This window comes from Sarcophilus harrisii, chromosome X (genome assembly GCF_902635505.1).
Source record: "Sarcophilus harrisii chromosome X, mSarHar1.11, whole genome shotgun sequence".
In the NCBI taxonomy this organism is placed as follows: Eukaryota; Metazoa; Chordata; class Mammalia; order Dasyuromorphia; family Dasyuridae; genus Sarcophilus; species Sarcophilus harrisii.
Genome location: NC_045432.1, coordinates 79,610,450 through 79,629,811, shown reverse-complemented (window position 1 = coordinate 79,629,811; position 19,362 = coordinate 79,610,450). Strand labels below are relative to the sequence as shown.

The 19,362-nt window shown below is 53.6% G+C and overlaps 1 protein-coding gene across 2 annotated transcripts in view; it reads right to left on the bottom strand.

Moving 5' to 3' along the window:
• Positions 1-19,362, bottom strand: part of NHSL2 (NHS like 2) — a 170,792-nt gene that overhangs the window by 17,533 nt on the left and 133,897 nt on the right. For both annotated transcript variants that reach the window (XM_031944618.1, XM_031944619.1), the window contains exons 2-4: positions 7,325-7,480; positions 3,856-3,989; positions 3,090-3,285 (exon numbers count right to left, since the gene is read on the bottom strand). In XM_031944618.1, the coding sequence (XP_031800478.1) occupies positions 3,090-3,285; positions 3,856-3,989; positions 7,325-7,480 (486 nt within the window). The remainder of the gene's footprint in view (positions 1-3,089; positions 3,286-3,855; positions 3,990-7,324; positions 7,481-19,362) is intronic.

Here is a 19,362-nt window from a genome sequence, read left to right as displayed (position 1 = left end):
TACACCGGGCAAGCTAGCTACCAGAGCAAGCAGCTGTGATGAGTGAGAAAGATGATGGGTAGAGATGCGATGCCGGGGCGTGAGAAAATAAATGAATAAATAGATAATAAATAAAATAATAAATAAATAAATAAAAAGCAATAAAATACACGGGCTGATCTGTCTTCTAGGCAACCAATCAACAAGGCTTTACCGAGTGCCTACTATGTGCCAACCACAGAGGATACATGACCCAAGGCATAGAGTACAGATAGCACGCAAAGTGACCCAGAGAGCCTACCACAAGAAGGCAAATCTGATCTCCCAGGTATCCTGGGACTCCGAACTAGCACACAGATGGCTGTGGAAGGGAATCACTTGTCCAGCAAGGTTCGAAGGCCATCTCCAAATTAGCTCTCCCAGCTCTGTCTTGTTGGGAGAAAGAAGAAGCTCCTAAGAAGACTCTGCCGAAGGGGAGAAGGCTCACGTGGAGGTCACGGGATTCCACGGAGACCCCTTGTTGCAAGAAATTTAGCCCAGTGAAAGCATTCAGAGGGACACCCTCAGGTCTGGGGAGAATTCAGAGCTGGATGAAGAAGTCAGCTGTCCCAGTCCAGGAAGAAAGCTAAGGGTCTAAGCTGCCTTGCTAAGCAAACCTCGTAGTCTCTTTTGATAGCAGAAAAGTTGGATTCTAGCCACTTCCCAAAATATCAGCTCAAGGAGAGCTAAAGGCTGCCTCTTTTTCCTCCCACCTCCCTTTAAAAACTATTGCTCCTGCTTGTCTGAAACTGGATCCTCTGGGGAGGTGAAGTTCTTTATCATCAAAAGCATTCGAACCGTTACCCGCTCACTTTTGAATGGACTGGCTCTTGTCAAAGTCTGGCATAGGAGAAGAGGGCCCCATGGGGGTTTAAGTACCATTGGGTTCTCCTGAGCCTTTCTTAGAATAGAGAATCACGGGCCTCTCTAGGCCGGCCCCTCCTTGAGGCTGAAGACACAGAATGATGACCGAGTAGCCCTTTGGCTTCTGCACCAATGCCATTAAGTGAGAGGGAGATCCCAATCGCCAGCCACTTTGGGATGGCACTGATTGGTAAGGAGGGCGTTTCTCATTCCCGTCTGGTGTTCCTAGTTCTTCCCCCGGAGGCCAAGCGGGACATGTCTAGTCTCTCTTCCCCCACAACCCTTCAAATATTTGCCAACAGTGACAACATTCCCTCCCTCGTTCCGAGTCCTCTCCAGGCTAAACCTCCTCAGCTTCTCCAACCAACGTTCCCAAGGGCCCTTCACCATCTTGGTCGTCCCTCAGCCGATTCTCATCGGTGGCCTTCCTAAGCGTGTCGTCCAGAACTTGGATGCTACTCTCTACGGGTCTGCCCGGGACCGTGGGATTACCAGCTAGAAATGACATCTGACTCAAGATAGAGAGATCATATCCTCTCTAGGGTTAATTTGGGGGGAGATGGCCTGGGGAAGGGAACAAGAGGAACTGGGGGGCGCCCAGTTATGAGGACCTGGTCTTCATACTCCTTAGCTTCCCCCCAAAACTTTTTGGAGTCTTATCTCACGCCGGTTCTATTCTTCCATTTAATTCTATTTCCCAAGTTTCCACTTTCCAGCCGCAGCCCACAAACTGGCCGCTTTCCGTATACACTGGTCTTCGTGTGTCACCGTGACCTCTAGTTGCTCAGGTCTTGTTTCTAGTCTCCCGGCCTCACGTTCTCTGTGTGACTTTACTTGCCCCCTGGCCTGGCCTGGACTCCACAGTTAACCACGTCACTGTTTCTGTCTCTAGGACCTGTTTCTTCAGCCTCTTGATGCCCATTTAAAGCCACTATACTAAGCCCCAGATTCGAATTGCCTTGACCGTAGAGTGCTTCCCTTCTTAGGTACAAAACCTCCAAGGAACCTGGGATCCCGCCCTCTAGCTCCCATCCAGCTGGTTGCCAAATCCCTGCACATCTTCCCTCGGCGCTCTCTCCCCTCCGATTCCTCTCCCCTGCTACTCTAGTCCAGGACCTCATCACGCCATTCTTGCTGGGGCCTCTGTCTACCGTCTGGCTCCCGTCCACCTCGCACATACCACCAGATCTGTCTCACCGAGTCATCCCTTCAGCAAACGATTCCCCATTGCCTCCAGAATAAAGAAAAGCTCACTTCATTGTAACCTTTTGAACATCCCCCCCACCCCACCCCGCAGTCCCCTACAGGAACCAGCCATTCTAGCCAGCCCATGCTCTTCACCTTTTCCCCCAGATGCCTTGGGCTCTCCTGACAGCACCCTCTTGCTTATTCCAGTCCCTTCCCCCCCATTTCTGCCATCCTTCAAGGCTCAGCTCAGATGCTCCCTTCTCTGGTAGCCTCATAGAGAAACGACCTGTTCCAGGCCTGAATCCTCCATGCACTTTGTACCAACCATCTGTGTTCTCATTCTCTGTGTGTTTTTTCTTCTCCGTCCTACTGTGTTCCAAACCGCTCCTCATAAAGACCAGTGATACTTTCGTTGCCTAGCACTGGCCCATTTGAAAAAGAGTTGCTAAATTAAATTAATTAAATCCATTAATAGTCGATAATTAAAAGAATGATAGCAAGACTCCTGCTGTAGACTTGGGTCCCAAGCAAGGTTTCGGGCAGGCAATACCAGGCGGATATAGGCAAAAAACCTGCCTGTGGGAGGGTCAGTGCGTGAGTAGTCGGGAAAACAAAACTGAAAACGACATGCAGTTAATGGAAATCTGGGTCTGCGAGTGCCAGAGTTAATATTAATTATGGATTTAGGAGCAACAAGTGGCTGAGAAGGATGAGTCCCTAGGCTGAGGACCGCTCAGCGGCCAGATGACGCCACAAGATCCCCGAAGGGCAAAAGATGCTCCCCGGGAATTTGCTTTCCTTCTAAACCCGAGGGCGTCGGGCCGTGATGTGGCAACATCCAACCATCAAGGATCTCACTGGAGATTAAATCAGAAGAAAGGAAGCGCATGCCCATGACCGGAGAGCGGCCGAACAAATTGTATTGGAATATGATGGAATATTATTTGGCCCTAAGACGTTTCAGAATTTAGGGAAATTTGGAAATTACACGTGCAGTAATTAAGGAGAACGTCTCCTACCGGAGACATTGATGGGCACGATGCTGCCTTGGGTGGAACACGCCGGGTGCCACCTCTTCTCCTCCAGGATGGGCAGAGGGAAGGGTCTGCTCCAGGTGTTTGGCTTGTCTGGAGAGGAGGGCAGGCTCAGGGAGGACTCGGGGGGCCGCACCCCCTGGGTGGTGGTCTTGTCTCCGTTCCCTCGTCGGCTCGTGGGCTGTTAGGAAAAAGTCCAATGGAAACGGGGTGATGGGAAGCCCTGCCGGAAGCGGGGAATGGGGCCAGAGGGTGTCTGGCCACTCGTTCTCGGGGCTGTGAGCTGGAGGCGTCCTGGAAGAATGATTAAAGTGAAGGAAGCAGGGGAGGACCATTATGGGGGCCTAGCTTTAGAGGTGGAAAGAGTCCAGGTGAGGACGAGGTCCAGAAAGGGCCGGTGACTCCCTGGGGTTGCATGGCTACTGAACGTCTGAGGTGAAATTTGAACCCGGGCCTTATGGAGGCCAATGTACCTGGGCCACCACGCTGACTCTTGGTGAGTTCCCCTGGCTCTCAGTGGCCCTTTGGAGGGGGGCGGACTTCAAGCCACTCCCTCTGACTTCAGCTCTGTCCTAGGCCCAGGGCCCGGGCCTGCACGGACACACACCAGGGCTCATTGCTCCTCCCTCGAAGGCCAGGAGGACAGAAGCGGCCGAGGGCCTCTGCACATAACTGGTGGGCCTCCGCTTGGCAGGGGGTGAAGGGGGCTGCCTACCGTGGCCCTTGCCAATGAACGAAAGCCGAAGCTCACCATCAACACAAACTCCAGCCGCCTGGCAGCCTGTGGCCTTGAGCTGTTCGGGGGCTCCGGGGGGTCTCCGGGGGCCGCAGTGCGGAAGGTCTGCCCAGAAATCTTGGCTTCTGAGTATTGTTCCTCATATTCTTCTAAAAAAGAAAAGGCGTGAGAACAAGGAGTGCGGGGAGGGAGGCCCAAAGGTTAGGACCGCGGCCACCGGGCCGGGAAAGAGCCGACTTGGTGCTCCCGGCTTCCGCTCCCGGCTCTGCCCCTTGTTGAGAAAGCTACTCCCCTGCTCGGAGCCTCAGTTTCTTCAGCTACAAAATGGGGGAAGGTGCACTAGACAGTCTCGGAAGTCACCTCCAGCTCTAAATTTTGGAGCCAGGATCCAATTTCTGACCCCTGTGCCCTGAAAGTAGCAGAGGCAGGAATGGGAATGTGTCCATCCTCCTGGCCTAAATCTGGACTGGGCGGCTTTGCCTCCTTGTCTCCTCTGGGCTCGTCCCTGAGCCGGAGCCTGTGGCGTGAATGGCCCCGGGGAAGCGGCTCGGGGAGGGGCCCTGGGATACGGGCAAGACTGCCATGTGGAAGGGAGCCAGGGGGCTCACCCCCTTGCAGCAAGTAGTTTCCTACTTTACCTAATCAGTTTGGCTTCCTCGGTGCTAAATGCTTGTTTCTAAGCTGTTGGGGTGAAGCAGTAATGCCAGCAGCGGCCCCTGCTTGTGATGCCCGGGGGCAAAGGTCGGATCATGGGGTCCTAGTTCTGGCTTCACCCGACCGGCAGCCAATAAGCACCGAGCTCCTCGGGGCTTATCATGGAGGGTGTCCCTCCAGGTTCAGAACTGCTTCAGTAGCCGAGCCATCGGGCTCATCGTCTAGCTCCACGGTGTCTCGGTCCGACTGCCACGGGGCCAGAGAGGCGCAGGAGAGCTTCCTGTCAATAAGGGGGTGCTGGCTAGGGCTGCTCAAGGCAGCCAGGAGGCCCGTGAAGCTCAGAGCTGCCTTGAGAAGGCTCTCCTAGATCCGGACCCCGTCTGGGAAGGAAAGGGCCAGTTCTGGGGCAGTACAAAGGTCCTGGCCAAGGCCAGGGAGGAGGGAAGGGGTTCCTAAGATCTGGCAGATTTCTGGGTGGGTTCCCGCCTGGTCCAGTGGCAGAAGGAAAAATGGCAGCCAGGTCAGTCCCCAAGGGTTCCAGGCCATCAGGAGATGGTGACTTGGGAAAGATTTAGAGCCGGAAAAGACCCCAGGAGTCATTTACTCTGTTGTCCAGTCGTTTGGGTCACGTCTGACTTGGGGTCAGAACCTAGGTGAGGTTTTCTTGGCAGGGATACTGGCGTGGTTGGCCATTTCCTTCTCCAGCTCATTTTACAGATGAGGACACTGAGGCAAATGGGGTAAAGTGACTTGCCCAGGGTCACATGGCTAGGAAGTGTCCGAGGCAGGATCTGAACCTGAGTCCTTCTGACTCCAGACCCAGAGTTCTATCCACCGCAGCACCTCCTAGCTGCCTCATTTGCTATTGAGCCCTCATTTTCTAGAGGAGAAACTAAAGCTGTCGAGTGGCGGAGCCAGGCTTTGAACCAGGGTCCACTAACTACCGATCCCATGTTCTTTCTGCTGTACCTTTCCCTGGGAAGTACTGCCCTTGCACGGGTGCTGCCCAGATGGGACTGGGACACGCATGTGGCCACTCCTGCTGGTAAGCTTGGCTTCCCGTTCTCCATGCCAAGGGGCCCTCTGACTTGGGAGAGGTGCCTGGCTGGTGGCCATCCAACACCCGTCCCGCCACCCTCTCCTCCCTTCAATGAGGCTCCGTTGCACACTTACCGTGAGTCACTCAAGTGCCATTATTGACACTTTGGGGAAAACACAGGGAGAGTACCCGGTCCCCACCAGGGGTCAGTTGAGGGAACACGAGACACACACGTGAATAACAGAACCAAGCCCGGGAAAATGACAACACGGGAGGGGCCTTAATGGGGAGCACAGACTCTCCACACAAGGAGAGATGGCGTCTGGCCACAGAGGTACATATATACAAGGAGATGTTTGCATGTGTGTGTGTGCACAGGGAACGAAAAGCAGAACAAGGGCCGAGACCCTAGAGGCTTCTGGGAGGAAAGAAGATCAGCTTGACCTGGAAGAAAGAAAGTGGGGGAGGCCCCAAGGAGGAAGTCATTGGAAGAGAGAGAGCTTTGCGCAAGAGAAAGGGAAGTGCCCCGCCACAGGACAGACCGGTAAGAGAGACCGCCTGGCCGGCGGACGGTTCCGCCTTGGTCCGCCACTTCCTGCGTCCTGAAGTGAGCCCGCGGCAGGGTCCGAGGAAGCCCGAGCATGCAGTGTAGACAGCAGGGGAAGAAGGGGAAGCAAAGTGATCGTCGGAAGGTCTTTGGGGGCAAAGTTAGTGAGAAGAAAGAAAAATCAGCAGAATGACCTCCGTGTGTTTCCCTTTGGGTCGGAAGTGGGCAGGGGCCACGGTTCCCGGGACGCCGCCTCCCGCCCCGTGGCCTAGGCCCGGGGTGCCCAGAATAGCAGCGCTCTGCCGGGATGGTGGTAGTAGTGTGCCTTGGGGAATGAGGATTTCAGACCAGGTTGCCATAGCAACGAGGACCCCAGAAGAGGAGGGGAGAAGGGAGGCAGCCGCCGTAATGAGCGCCGTTCAGGAGGATCAATGGGTGCCGGGAAAGAGCCAGACTCAGGGGGCGGGGGCTCAGCAGAACCCAGGGGGCCGGGGGGCCGGTTTTCCGTGCGGCCCAGGAGAAGGCAGCAGAGCTAAGTGTGGAGTGGGAGACCCCCCCGACCCCAGCCTGACTCCCAGCTTCCCCAGCCTGAGCCAGAGAGGCAGGAGCAGCCAGCATCGTCCTCTGATTTTGGCGCTGCAGAAAGCAGCTCAGAGGCGTTCAATCGTACAGTCACTAGGTACCGGAGTCAGGATTAGAATCCAGATCCCTCCTGACTGGTCTGAATCAATGGTTTGTTTTTTTGTTTTGTTTTTAGCTGTAGCTTCTCAGCCATCCAGACGTGGCAAGCCAGAGAGGCTGGCGGCCCCCTCTCCCCCTACCCTGCACAGGCTCCCCAAAGCACCCTGTGCCGGGCAGGAGCACGGGTAGGGCATAAGGACAGAACAGTCCGGGAGGGCTGAGAGGCGGAGGAGCAGAGACCTTGGGGCAGTCAAGTGCAGAGACCACAACCTCGAGCCGTCCTCCAGCGGCTCTTCACCGAGGGCCTTGCTAGCCTCCTCACCTCGCCCCAGCCCTAGATCCGAAGGGGCAGAACGGTGCCCGTGGTGCAGCCTTCGGGAGGGCGAAACGGGCACGTTAACCACAGACCCCGGCACTCCCCATCGGTGCAGCTGCCGGCCCCCAAGAGCCCAGAATCCTCGGCCCGGCTGCCCAAATCCAAAGGTGGAGCCGCGACCTTTGGCTGCCTCCACTTCCCCCCTCCTGGGGCCCGCCCCCCAGAGCCCTTCCCCTTGCAGCGGTACCTTGCAGCAAGCTCTGGAGATTAAGCTGAGCTTCCTGATGCAGCTCCTCCACACCTGGGGGCCGGCTGGAGGAGAGGAACACATTCACTGGCTGTTGCCATGGCGACTTGGGGTGGGTAGCAGATTTCTTATTCTCCAGACCCAAGTTGGAGGCAGCTAGGGAAGAAGAGCACTAAGTGAGCCTTGGAGACGCCGAGCCAAGGATGTGGGGAGGCCACGTGATCGGCAAGGACGCCGCGGTCACCGGAGCGCCGGGGAGGCTCCGCCATTCGACCCGCCGGCTCTCCAGAAGGCCGGCCGACCGAGGGCTTCTCGGCGGGCCCCAGGGGGGGCCCAGGCCGGCTTCTTTGCCCTCAAGAGCCAAAGAGAAGATGCCCAGGACCCCCTCTGCAGCTCCCCCTGCCTGCTTTAACAGCCTCTTTGTGATAAGCAGAGGAGAAACAGTCTTTTCCATCCTCTCATCCATCCATTCTCTCATTCGGAGCCATAACTAGGAGTTTTGCCACCAGGACGAGTACCAAAACTCGGCCTGGGAAAAGTGAAACAAACACAGCCTTAGTTGGGGTGAGTAGGGGTACACGAGGGTCCCCCGATATCCCTTCAAGAGAGGTGGGCAGAGAGGGGCAAGAGCTCCCCGGAACCGGTCATCCAGTACTTCCCTATTTTCAATGACTTTTGCTAACAAAGGGTTGAGCTTTACCTTTCTCTGTGCCGAAGGAGTGCAGATGCTGCCACGGAGCCCTCTCAATTCAGCAGCTCGAGGGCAAAGGCCCAGCTGATTCACCCTAGTTATGGTTCTTCTCTCAGCCCTTCACGTACTAATATGTTCGATGCCCGGGATGTGCATTGGATGGGCTTGGAGAGGGAGCCCTTCCAATGGAGCTAATGGCACAACAGGGAAGAAAAACCGGGTGTAGAAATCACACTTCAACCCGACCGTGCTCACTGGCTGAGAGAAGGGGCCACAAAGGACAGGGGGCCTTTTGGCAGGGGATGGGAAGAAGAAGAAGAAGAAGTAATTTTTGTCTAAGAGAAGGTCGGCACCTCCAGCCTGTCCCCCTAAAGCCCCGCTCACTGTAAGTGTTGCAAAAAAGCCCATCGTGGGAGAGATGAAAAAGAGGCCCTAACCGGCCGGGCCAGGGAGGGATTGGGAGGGCGGTGACACAGAGCACCGGCGTCCTAGAATTCCGGATGAAAATATGGTTCTCAGGAGCAAAAATCTGCTCATTATTACCTTTCACACAGGAAACATTTCCATAGTGAGCTGGACACTCATCATGGAAACTGGAATCGTCCCTAGTAAGGGACACACGCCGCAGGCCAGATGCTATCCTAAAAAGAGCACATGGATGGAGTCAGGGAACCATGACCTGGGAGATGGCGGGGACCTTTCAGACATCTTCCACTTGAAACAGCTCATTACTTGCCTTTGCTAGAGCCCGGCTTCTTAAACGGTGGCTCGTGACTCCGGCTGGGGTCTCCTAACTGAATCTGGGGTGGGGGGAGAGGGTCACAAGCTTAGGATTTATTCTCAGGAGAACTTTCTCTGGATATCTAGGGTATATACCTCTGGGCCTGGGGTCACAGGGAAATTTCTCCAGTGAAAAGGGTCTTGAGTGGGAAAAGTTGAAGAAGCCTCCCTCACCTTAGAGATTTTCAAGAAAGCCGGCACGTTGAAGAGGACGTTCTGGCTGAGGTCTGGCTTGAATTCAATGGTGCTAGAGTCCCTGCCCACTCTGACTGGGAGGCTCTGTTCATCTCTCTCTCTCACCCATCTGTTCATTCATTCATCTGTGCATTTATTCATCCACTCAGCACTCATTACATAAAAACTTCCACGGGCTGCTCTAGGTTGTACAAAAATGGTCTGGGCTCCCAGGAAAGGCACAAGTGGAAAAAGTCACAGAGGGGCCAGCTCGCCCACGTCCACTCTGGTAATGATCTCAAATGGCCACTAGATCCAAAAATGATCAAGAAATCTAAAGAGAAACCCCGGTAAGCTCTTGTGACAAGATCAAGATGGTATAAAAAGCAGAAGCTGCCAGAGCTCAGAGAAGGATCTCCCCGGGAAAGCTGGCACAGATTCAGCGGAATGGGCCGGCAAAGCGGCTCCCTGACCGGGGAAAGCAGAGCTTCAAGTAGCACTCCTGAGCGGGGACGGCCAACTGCGGAGGTCGACCAGAGACTCTGAAGCCCACCTGGGCCCCCGAAAAAGGGGGGAAGCCAACGGAAAGACGCTGAGGTCGGCATAAACGGGAGCCACAACAGGTCGAACCTGCCCCGAACGCTGAAGAAGAACTCCGCCGGCTCTGGCCAAAGTTTCACGTTAGGAACTGAAGCACCAGGTGATACCGGATATTTGTTAGGAAGAAATATCGTGGGACGAGAGACACCCGGGAGGTAAACGCAAAAGAAGAATCATACCACAAATACAAACAGCAGCTCAGGGGAAAACTGCCTTGGCCACAAGGGTTACAAGAATCCCTGGGGAAAAAAGCAAGAATTTTTTTTTTAATAAAATAGGTGGAATAAGAGCTCTGGAGGAAAAAATTAGAAAGAGAACAAAGAATTGAGAAGGGGAAGGTGAAAGACTTAGGCAAGGAAGAGAGTCCCTGAAAGCTAGAATGGATCAAAGAGAACTCAGATTAAAATGTAACTGGGGAGGTGGTGCAGTGGGTAGAGCACCAGCCCTGGAATCAGGAGGATTTCAGTTCAAATCTGACCTTAGACGCTTAATCCTTCCTAGCTGTGTGACCTTGGGCACATCACTTAACCCCACTTGCCTCAGGAGAAAAAATGTAATTGGAAACTGTTAAACAAAATAAATAAACATAGGATACAACACAGATAATGTTAATTTGTTGTTTTCCAAGTCAATAGGCAGCCAGTTTCTATCTGAGTTTGACACCATTGATCTCCACAGGCCTTTCAGAGGGTCTAATATTCAAAATGAGTTTGTATTTAGAATATGGTAAATATCTATAAATATAACCCACATAAGCAAAAACTCCTGACAGATCCTCAATCATTTTTTTAATTAAAGCTTTCTATTTTTCAATATATAATGGAAGGATAATTCTGCGACATTAACCCTCGCAAAACTTTGTGTTCCAATCCCCCCCCTTGCCTCACGTCCTCCCCAGGTGGCAAATAGTCCAATATATGTTAAACACCGCAATCATTTTTTAATAGTTAAAGGGACACTAAGAACACACGTTTGAAAAGCCCTGATTTATAAAAAGCTATAATAAAAAAATAAAAACAAACAAACAAACAAATAAAAATTTAAAAAAGAAAAGCACTGATTTAAAAGATGATAACTTGCTTATATTTTTTACTAAGAGCCAAAGTCTTTGAAACAGATTCTTATGTCTATGAGGGTCACAGAAGAAAAGGAAAAAGATAAACAGAGGGATTGTGGGTGGTTTTGTTTATTTTTAATGTTTTTCATAAAGAAAAGAAAGGGGAAGAAAAATGGAGAACATTGGGAATGAAATCAGGAAGAAGGCTTTGAGGGAAGAGCATACCAATAGGGAGGAAGGGGTGGGGAGAGTGGGCATTGCATGAACCTCCGTCTTATCAGAAGTGAACAAAAGGAACACACACACACACACACACACACACACATGCACACACATACATGCACATGCACTAAAGTCTGGTTAACTCTACAGGGATTAGGGAGGGGTAGGAAAAGGGGAAAGAAAGGAGAGTCATGAACAAAACAAACTTCAATTTGAGAACGTGGGAATGAGTGGATCTTTCCTTAATCCGATGGCTAGTGTCTAAAAGCAAGACTTAGAATGATTTAGAAGAAACACAAGAGGCCTTTCCAATAAAATCATGGATAAAACCCAAACCCAAACAAACCAAGCCCAAATCCCAAGCCATCTGCGATGCAATTCAAAGATTTTCCCATGATCGCATAGCTGGCAAGTGGCAGGGGCAGGATTGGAACCCGATCCAATCTCTACCAACTCCAAGCTTGGCTCTCTTTACCGGCCGTAAAACGCGGATGTCCATTTTCCCACTCTAGGCGAGAGAGCGCCTGAGATGCTGGCAAGAGCTGTTTAAAAAAAAGACAAATGGAAGGAATAAACGTTGGCCAAAAAGCAACAAGATGGTCACTTTTAGAGACTGGATGATGGGTAGCTGGAGAACCCTAGAGGTTCAGCTAATGAGTAGCTTCGGTAAAGTAGCAGATACTAAGTGGAAGTCCACGGATCATGGTCTTTTCTGTACACAGCCAGCAGAGCCCAACAGACAGAGCTAGAGAAAGGATGTTCAAAAGAAGGAAAATGTACTCAAGACTTGGAGGTTTACCCTACCAAGACACACACAGAAATTATACGACCACAACTACAAAACACCCGGTACTGGAGTGAGACAGACCTAAAGAACTGTAGAAAGAAGAATTGCTCACGTGAGGCAGTGTTGCATAGTGGAGAGCGAGCCAGCCTCAGAAGCAAGAAGACTCCTGTCTCCTACACATATCGGCTGTGTGACCCTGGGCCAGTCACTGAAGTTTTCTTTGTTCTGGCCAGCTCTCTAAGATTCTAAGTTTCAGAGGGCGGGCAGTCAGTCAGGAAGCATTCATTAAACACCTACTATGTGTCAGGCAAACTGAGACCTGTTGAAGATCTTCACTTAAAAAGGCCGAGGGCTCCCACTGCATCCGGGACCATCTCTGCTTATCCTGATCTCTCTCTGGCTACTGGACCCAGAAGACTCTGGAGGGGAAAGTGAGGCCGGTGACCTTGCAAGGCCCGCCCTCACTTCAATCCAATTCACTCACGGGTCACAGCATGGCCTCCCCGATGTCACAGGGCCTCTTCCAGAATGAAGGACCGACAACAACAACGTCATTTGGTTGAGCGAACTGAGGCAGACAAGTGATGTCTTTTGCTCAGAGTCACACGGTTGATAAATGTCTGAGGTTGGATTTGAACTCAGCTCTTCCTGACTCCAGGCCCAGGGCCCCCCTCCACTGTACCACTGGCTACCTCTTTGTTCAGAATAATATACTGAGTTCAAAATAAGAAAGCGTTTTAAGAAATCTTTTTCAAAACCACATGGTCTCCATCATCAAAACGCTTATTGTGTAGTAGGGGCCAGAAAAATGGAGGACGGAAATGGCCCTGGGCTAAAAATCAACCCCTTGGGTGGCCGCGGGCCAACCGGGAAAAGCTTCCTGAAGAAAGGGGCCTTGGGGCTCAATCTTGTGCGATGGGGATTTGCCAGACAGAGATAGACAGGGCCCGGAGACTCTACTTTCCTCCCCCTGGTGCCGAGTCCCTGCCTTAGGACCTGTTTCTCAGGCCTGATGGCGGCTGAGTTAGCCTCCTAGAACCCGGCTCTCTGCTTCCCTTGTGCCATTGACCTGCTGACAGAATGGAAATACAACCAATGCCTCGTGCCTAGGATTTTGTGCACTTTTAGGGGCACCTCCCGAAGTGGGAGGCAGCGGCTCCGGGTAGGGGTCGTCCAGTTGTGCTACCAGCTTAGTGTGTGACCTTCATGTCTCTTTCCTTCTGTGGGCCTCAGTTTACTGTTCGACAAAATAAATGGGTTGGACTAAATGGCCTCTTAGGGCCTTTTCAGCTCAGACATCATCAGATCCAAAGTCTCTGAGCTTCGGTTTCTTCCTCTGTACTTTCTAGCTGGGACAGTCGATGTTTCTCAAAGTGACGGGAAGTGGCTGCGCTAAGGGTCGGAGAGGAGAGGGACAGTGCAGACGCGCCGATCACCAGAGCCCTGACTGCAGGGGCTACCCCGCCAGGGGGACCCGAAGGTTGGGCCAGGTAGCAACGTTCTCTCGAAACATTTGACTCTGCTTTCTCGGGCTGCCTGATTTTTGCATCCAGGCCCTCACCTTTTGCAAGGTCCTCCCTGGAGGTCAAATGGGGCAAAGTGGCTTAGATCCAAAGAAACCAAAGTGCTCGGAGTCCCCCTAGGGAATCCCCTACAATGGAGGGGCGCTGGGATGCAAAGTGGCCACTAGGTGGTGCTGTGCAACGCCAAGCTGGGAGTTAACCCTGTTGGTGAGGTGCTTTAGTCAGCTGGGGCGGAGCACCCCCATCCTTCTGATCTAACCCCCGCCGGCAAAGCAAGCTGCGATTTCTCCCCAGGTTTATATTAGGGTAACGCTGGCCTTTCTATAGTGATTTCCAATGAGCAGAGCACTCGGAGCCCCCCAAGAACCTGCCGCCCCCCAGAGACGGTTATTCCCTTTTTACAAAGGAAGCGACTCGGAGACGTGACATCCCTTGCTCAAGTCATTGTACCAGTAAGTGTTGCAGGGGAGATTTGCACCCTGGAATAAGGCAAAGTGAGCGTCCTGTGATTAGGAACCGAAAGCTCTAAGTGGATGTGGGTGCATCTGTAGATTGGGTGCATTTCCCACCTAAGTCCTTGGGGGCTATAACTGTCTGAGCCAACAGGACAGAGACTATAGAGAGAGCGGGACCCCCTTGGCTAATCAACAGCTGACGAGGCGGTACAGATCATACAGGAGCTTCACACGTTCTGAGGGGCGCAGCCGGGAAGGAGGGCAGGCAGGGCCACGCTGGAAGGACCGGGGTGACTCGGGCAAAGGCGGGAGGAACGTCCGCAGATTTTGTTGGAGTGCTGGAGAAATCCGAGTGGTTCCAGAAATGCTCCTCTTGGGCTCTAGATGGAGGTGGCTCATCCTTCCTGTCACCCTGAGGCATTCTGGGAAGGCCCCAAGGGATTGAAGGTTCTTTGTGGAAGAAATGTAGCCCTCTGGGTCCCTGTGCAGCACCAGCTAAAATCCATGGCCATTTCCAAATGGGTTGTGATTCTGTCTGAAAGGCCCCCCTCCCGCTTAAAGTGCTCAATGGGGGCAGTTTCTAAAGGAAGTCAGTTGTCACCGGGTCCCAGCAAAGAAAGCAGTTAATTAACTACTAAGCATAAGACCAGAATTGAAGTCCAAGAGGCTTGGACTCTACCTCATTCCAAGTCGAAAGGCAAATCTAGAAAAAATCATGCCAGACTGGATCTGGCACTCAAGCACCTGGATTTGAACCTCAGCTCCGGCGCTCGCTTACTCCCTGGGTAACCTGGGACGAGGTCTGGTCTCTGCACGCTGCCTCGATTTCCTCCTCTGTCGAATGAGTGGCCTCTAAAGTCTTGTAACTCAAAAGTCTCTGTCTAGGGTTCCCTTCTTTCTGTCTCATGAGCCTTTCTTCTCAGATCCCTGAGAAGCAGATGCTGAGAGCAAAGAGCACCTTTCAAAGGACTGGAGACTGCCCAGCCATGAGGCAGGATTTGGGGTCTTGAGGCCCTGGAGGCCTTTCCCAGCTCTGAGACGCCACGATCTGGCCCAACTCAAGGAGGAGGCGGCCACTGAGAACACGTCGGGGATCCCGAGGCCCAAAGGCCACGCCGCTCTCTTGCCACACGTGTCCCCGGCAAGTCCACAACCTTATGCCCGCACACTGCAGAAGGCCTCAGGAAGAGGCCGGCAGCGGGCCGGAAGGTTCCCCCGCCAAAATCGGCCTGCCTGATTTTGAGCCGCTCCGTGCCGGACCCTGACAGCTCAGTCTCCTCAGGCGGCGCAGTCCCGGGAAGGCTGGTGCAAAAACCTCGGTCCTTGCCTATCTCAGCACCGTCCTGAGGCTTTCTCCCGGGTGCACGTGAAGAACAGTAGCCTGCTCCCTCCTGGGACCGCATCGGGCCCACTTGAATCCATCTATCCCCAGCACTTTTTGTTCGGTGGCGTCCAACTCTTCAGGCCCCCGCAGACCATGGCACACCGGTGCTGGCCGCAGGCTTTCCTCGGCAAAGATACCGGACTGATTTACCATCTCTTTACTCCGGTGGACTGAGGCAAACGGGGTGAACTGACCCGTCCAGGGTCACACAGCTATTGTCCAAGACCAGATTTCAACTTGGGTCTTCCTGGCTCCAGGCTCAGCACTTTACCCACCGAGCTGTCCAGCTGCCCCCAAGCTTCTCCTCCCACTCCAGCCTCTGGAGTAAGAGGATGATAGTTCCGAGGAGGAAGGAACGGAGGCCAGAAGGGCAGGAGCACTAAACAGATCCCAACCACGCGTCCCCAAGGCAGGCTCGTCAAGCCAGGCCTCCTCTGCCTTGGGCTGCACTTCCTGCATCCTGTGTAGACTGGGGGGATGCGGGATGGCTCTGATGGGAAGTCTGACTTCTCTCCAGGGGTTCCAGATGCTCGGGTTACAGGGAAACTTGCTCCAGACAAACGGTTCAAGGCCGGGAGAAAGCGGCTTCCTGCCTGCCGAGGAAAGCCTGGATTCCTTGGGGGGGAGGACGGAGGCATCTGACCCAAGGGACTCATGGCCCGTAGCAAGGAGGAGCCCGGGGCTTCCTGTTTGCTCGGCTGCGGCCCGGGCCCGGGCCTCTGCCCCGTGGGAGAGGCCTGGCCCCTCCTAGTTGGTCACAGACGCCTAGAGCCAGACCGGGTCCCGGGCCGAAGGGTCGGCTCCCACCTGAGGCCGCTCTGCCCACGCTAGTTTTTCCCAGACGACAGTCCCGGTGGCGTCCCTGGGCAGCTCTCCTGGCTTCCTTAACCCCCCAGAGGGACGTGGCTTGGCTGACACACTGGGGGGTCCTACCTGTGGCCAGCTGAGCCCGTCTCACTTGAGAAACCAACCTGGGCCGGGGGGCAGCGGGGGAAGGAGGGGCTGGCAGGCGGCTCCTACTGGAAAACTAGAAACCTGGGTCTTAGCAGCAAGAGGCGAGAGTTTGTGAATTCTAGTTCTGCTGCTGTGGGATCTGGGAAAGGAAGGAACAGAGGAAGGGAAGAGGGAGGGAGGAAGAGAGGGAAGGAAGGAAGGAAGGAGGGAAGGAAGGAAAGAGGGAGGGAAGGAAGGAAGGAGGGAAGGAAGGAAAGAGGGAGGGAAGGAAGGAGGGAGAGAGGAAGGGAAGGAGGTAAGAAAAGAGGGAGGGAGGAAAGGACAGAAGGAAGGAAGGAAGGAGTGAAGGAAAAAAGGAAGGAGGGAGGGAGGAAAGGAAGGAAGAAAGGAGGAAAAGGAGAGAGGAAGTGAATATTTATTAAGTACCTACTATGTGCCAAACATGTTATGTCCTTTACAAATGTTATCTTATCGGATCCTCACAGCAACCCTGGTTTTACAGTTGAAGAAACTGAGGCAGGCAGAGGTGAGGTGACTGTGTGGAGCCATCCATCTGACTTGAGGCTCAGGCCTCTATCTACTGTTGGGCCCTCCCGGCCTGAGCTAATGGACCCTTCAGAGGCCCCTCTAGTGCTATCCACAGTTGGGTCACTTGCCTCAACCGAGGCTCCTCTCTAAGGGGAGGCCTGGCTACCCTGGAAGGTGAGGGAGAAAAAGGGGGTAACAGGAAGGAGAGTGTTTATGGTTCCTCTTTCAAGAATGTTTATGGAAATCTAAAAACTTGGCAGCTTCCTGTTCTTCTGGATCCTAAAACAGCAGCCCAGGCTAGGTCTAGGGTTGTTGCATGAGGTCTGAATTTTATATGTGCACACACACACACACACACACACACACACACACAAATCTGTCCCCAGAAAGCACTCCCTGCCACTGAAAACTGTGTGACCTTAGCCAAGTCATTTTGACTCTCTGGGCCTCATTTTCCCCTTCTGTAAAATGAGGGAACGGGACTAGGTGGTCTTTGGAGATCCTTCCTGTTCTGCCATCTTGACAGCCTCTCCTTCTCAAGCAGATGCTGTTCTTTCCTGGACAACCAGCAGATGTTTCTCTATCTAACCTTCGATGTCTCCACCGGTGTGCCCTATATGCCAGTTTGGTTCGCCTGCTCTGCCCTCAGCCACCCAAGCTCGCTCTCCTAGCTGAGGCTCCACAGGCTCAGAGATCCATCCCCAAACCAGTGCCGGTTGGCACCCCCACTCCCGCTGCCGGGCGGAAGCCGGGCCACGTGGCCGGGCTCCAACTGGGCCACCCCGGGACCACAGAGCGTCGACATTGGGACCAAATGCCAAGGGCCGTGGCCTCTGGCTCTGCCCGCCTGTCAGCCGAGCAGAAGGCTAGCGCTGGCGACACCTTCCTGGGCGACTCATCCAAAGAACCATTTGTTGCCGGCAGCAGGGGGTCCGAAACCCTCAGGAAAAGAGGGGCCGGACCCGGCGCTTCTAAGGGCCGAGGCCCGAACCTACTGATGCCCCATAAGGCAGAGGGCAGAAAAGCGTACCGGCTCTGGACTCCACGGAGCCTGGGTTCAAATCCGCGCCCCCCCCCCCCAGACAACTGCTGGCTCGGTGCTCCGAATAAGTCCCTCCCCAGCCTCGTCCCCTGGCCCTCAGCTTCCTTCTCCGCCAAAGGAAGGGGCCGGGCAGGAGGGCATCCTGGGCCCCTGCGGGCCCCCATCCATAGCGCTGGCGTGGAAGGGCCGAGGAGGCGCCGCGGGCCCCGGGGGCCCGAGTTCCAGCTGCAAGGAGGCGCCCGCAGCCTCAGCAACTGTGACAGGAGCTGCCAGTTCCCCAGCGCCTTTGGGGTTCCGAAAGTGCTTCCCTCGGAAAAGCCGTGGGAGGTGGGAACGGAGGCGCTGCTACCCCCTTTTACATGTAAAGAACATCTGCGTAGGACACCGTTTCCAACAGCGCCCGGGCTGCTCGGGGAGCTGAGCAGGGGCCGAGCGGGGAGGCCCGGGGAGGCCCGAGGTTAAAAGAACAAGAGGGGGCGGCTCGGGGCGGGGGGGGGGGGGCAGACACAGAGACGGAGACACAGAGACAGAAAGAAAGAGACACAGAGACAGAAACACACAGAGAAAGATAGAAAAAAAAGATAGAGACAGATACAGAGACACAGAAAGAGACAGAGACAGAAAGAGACAGAAAGAGAGACAGAAAGACATACACAGAGAAAGACAGAAAGAAAGATAGAGACAGAAATACAGAGACACAGAGACAGAAAGAGAAACAGAGAGAGACAGAGAGAGACACACAGAGAAAGAGAAAGATAGAGATAGAAATACAGAGACACAGAGACAGAGAGACAGAAAGAGAGAAACAGAAAGAGACAGAGACAGACACACACAGAGAAAGACAGGAAGAAAGATAGAGAGATGGAAAAAAAGATACAGAGACACAGAAAGAGATAGAACGAGACAGAGACACAGACAGAAAGAGAGAGCCAGAGAGCCGGAGCCACACGGGCAGCTCTTTTGGGAAGAATTAGTGTGTGCGGAAGGACTGGAGGAGAATCCCTGTTCACCCCCCACCCTCCCCCCCCTACTCAAAGCTGTGAAGATTTGCGTCCCTTTATTTTGCATCTCAGTCCGGAAAATGTTTTTTGGCAGAGGATTCTTCCCCTTGTAATTCGGGCTGTTGCATCTTAATTAAATGCTTTCGCTGCTCTTAGGTGGCTCCCAAACCAGCAGCAGGGAGAGCGGCCGCTGGGACGGACCCCATTTGGAAGAGTTAGCAGCCCTCAGTAGCCACGAGGAACCTGGGAGTGGCCGGTGGGGGGCGGGGAAGCAGACAGGGAAGAACTACATGAGGGGAAACTGAGGCTCAGAGCAAGTCAGGGAGAAATCCGGGATTTTTGTAAAATCAGAGAACCTTTGAGCTGGCAGAAGATTGGGTTTCATCCAGCCTAAATCTCTTATTTTCCAAAAATGTAAACTGAGGCCCCGAGAAAGGAGATGATCTTTTGAAAGCCACAAAAGTGGAAGAACAAGGACTCCCACTGAGCTCTCCCGACTCTAATCCACTCTGGCTTGTACCACTCTGAGTGGGGCGCAACAGTGGAGGAAGATACAGGGCAGGAAGGGGAGAACAAAGCGCCGGACGTCGTGGAGCCGAAATAAGTAGTTCTGGGTTCGGTTTCCCCCGACGCTTGGCAGTTGGGTGACTGTGGAAAAGTCATTTCAGCTCTCTGGGCCTCAGTTTCCTCACCTGTTCAATGGGATAATAATCCCTGGAGCATCTGCCTCACAGGGCTGACATGAGGCTCCAATGAATGTACAAAATATGACTGGTAAACTTTAAAGCACTGGGGAAATGCCCAGGGCTTTATAATCATATTACACATTCAGAGAATAAT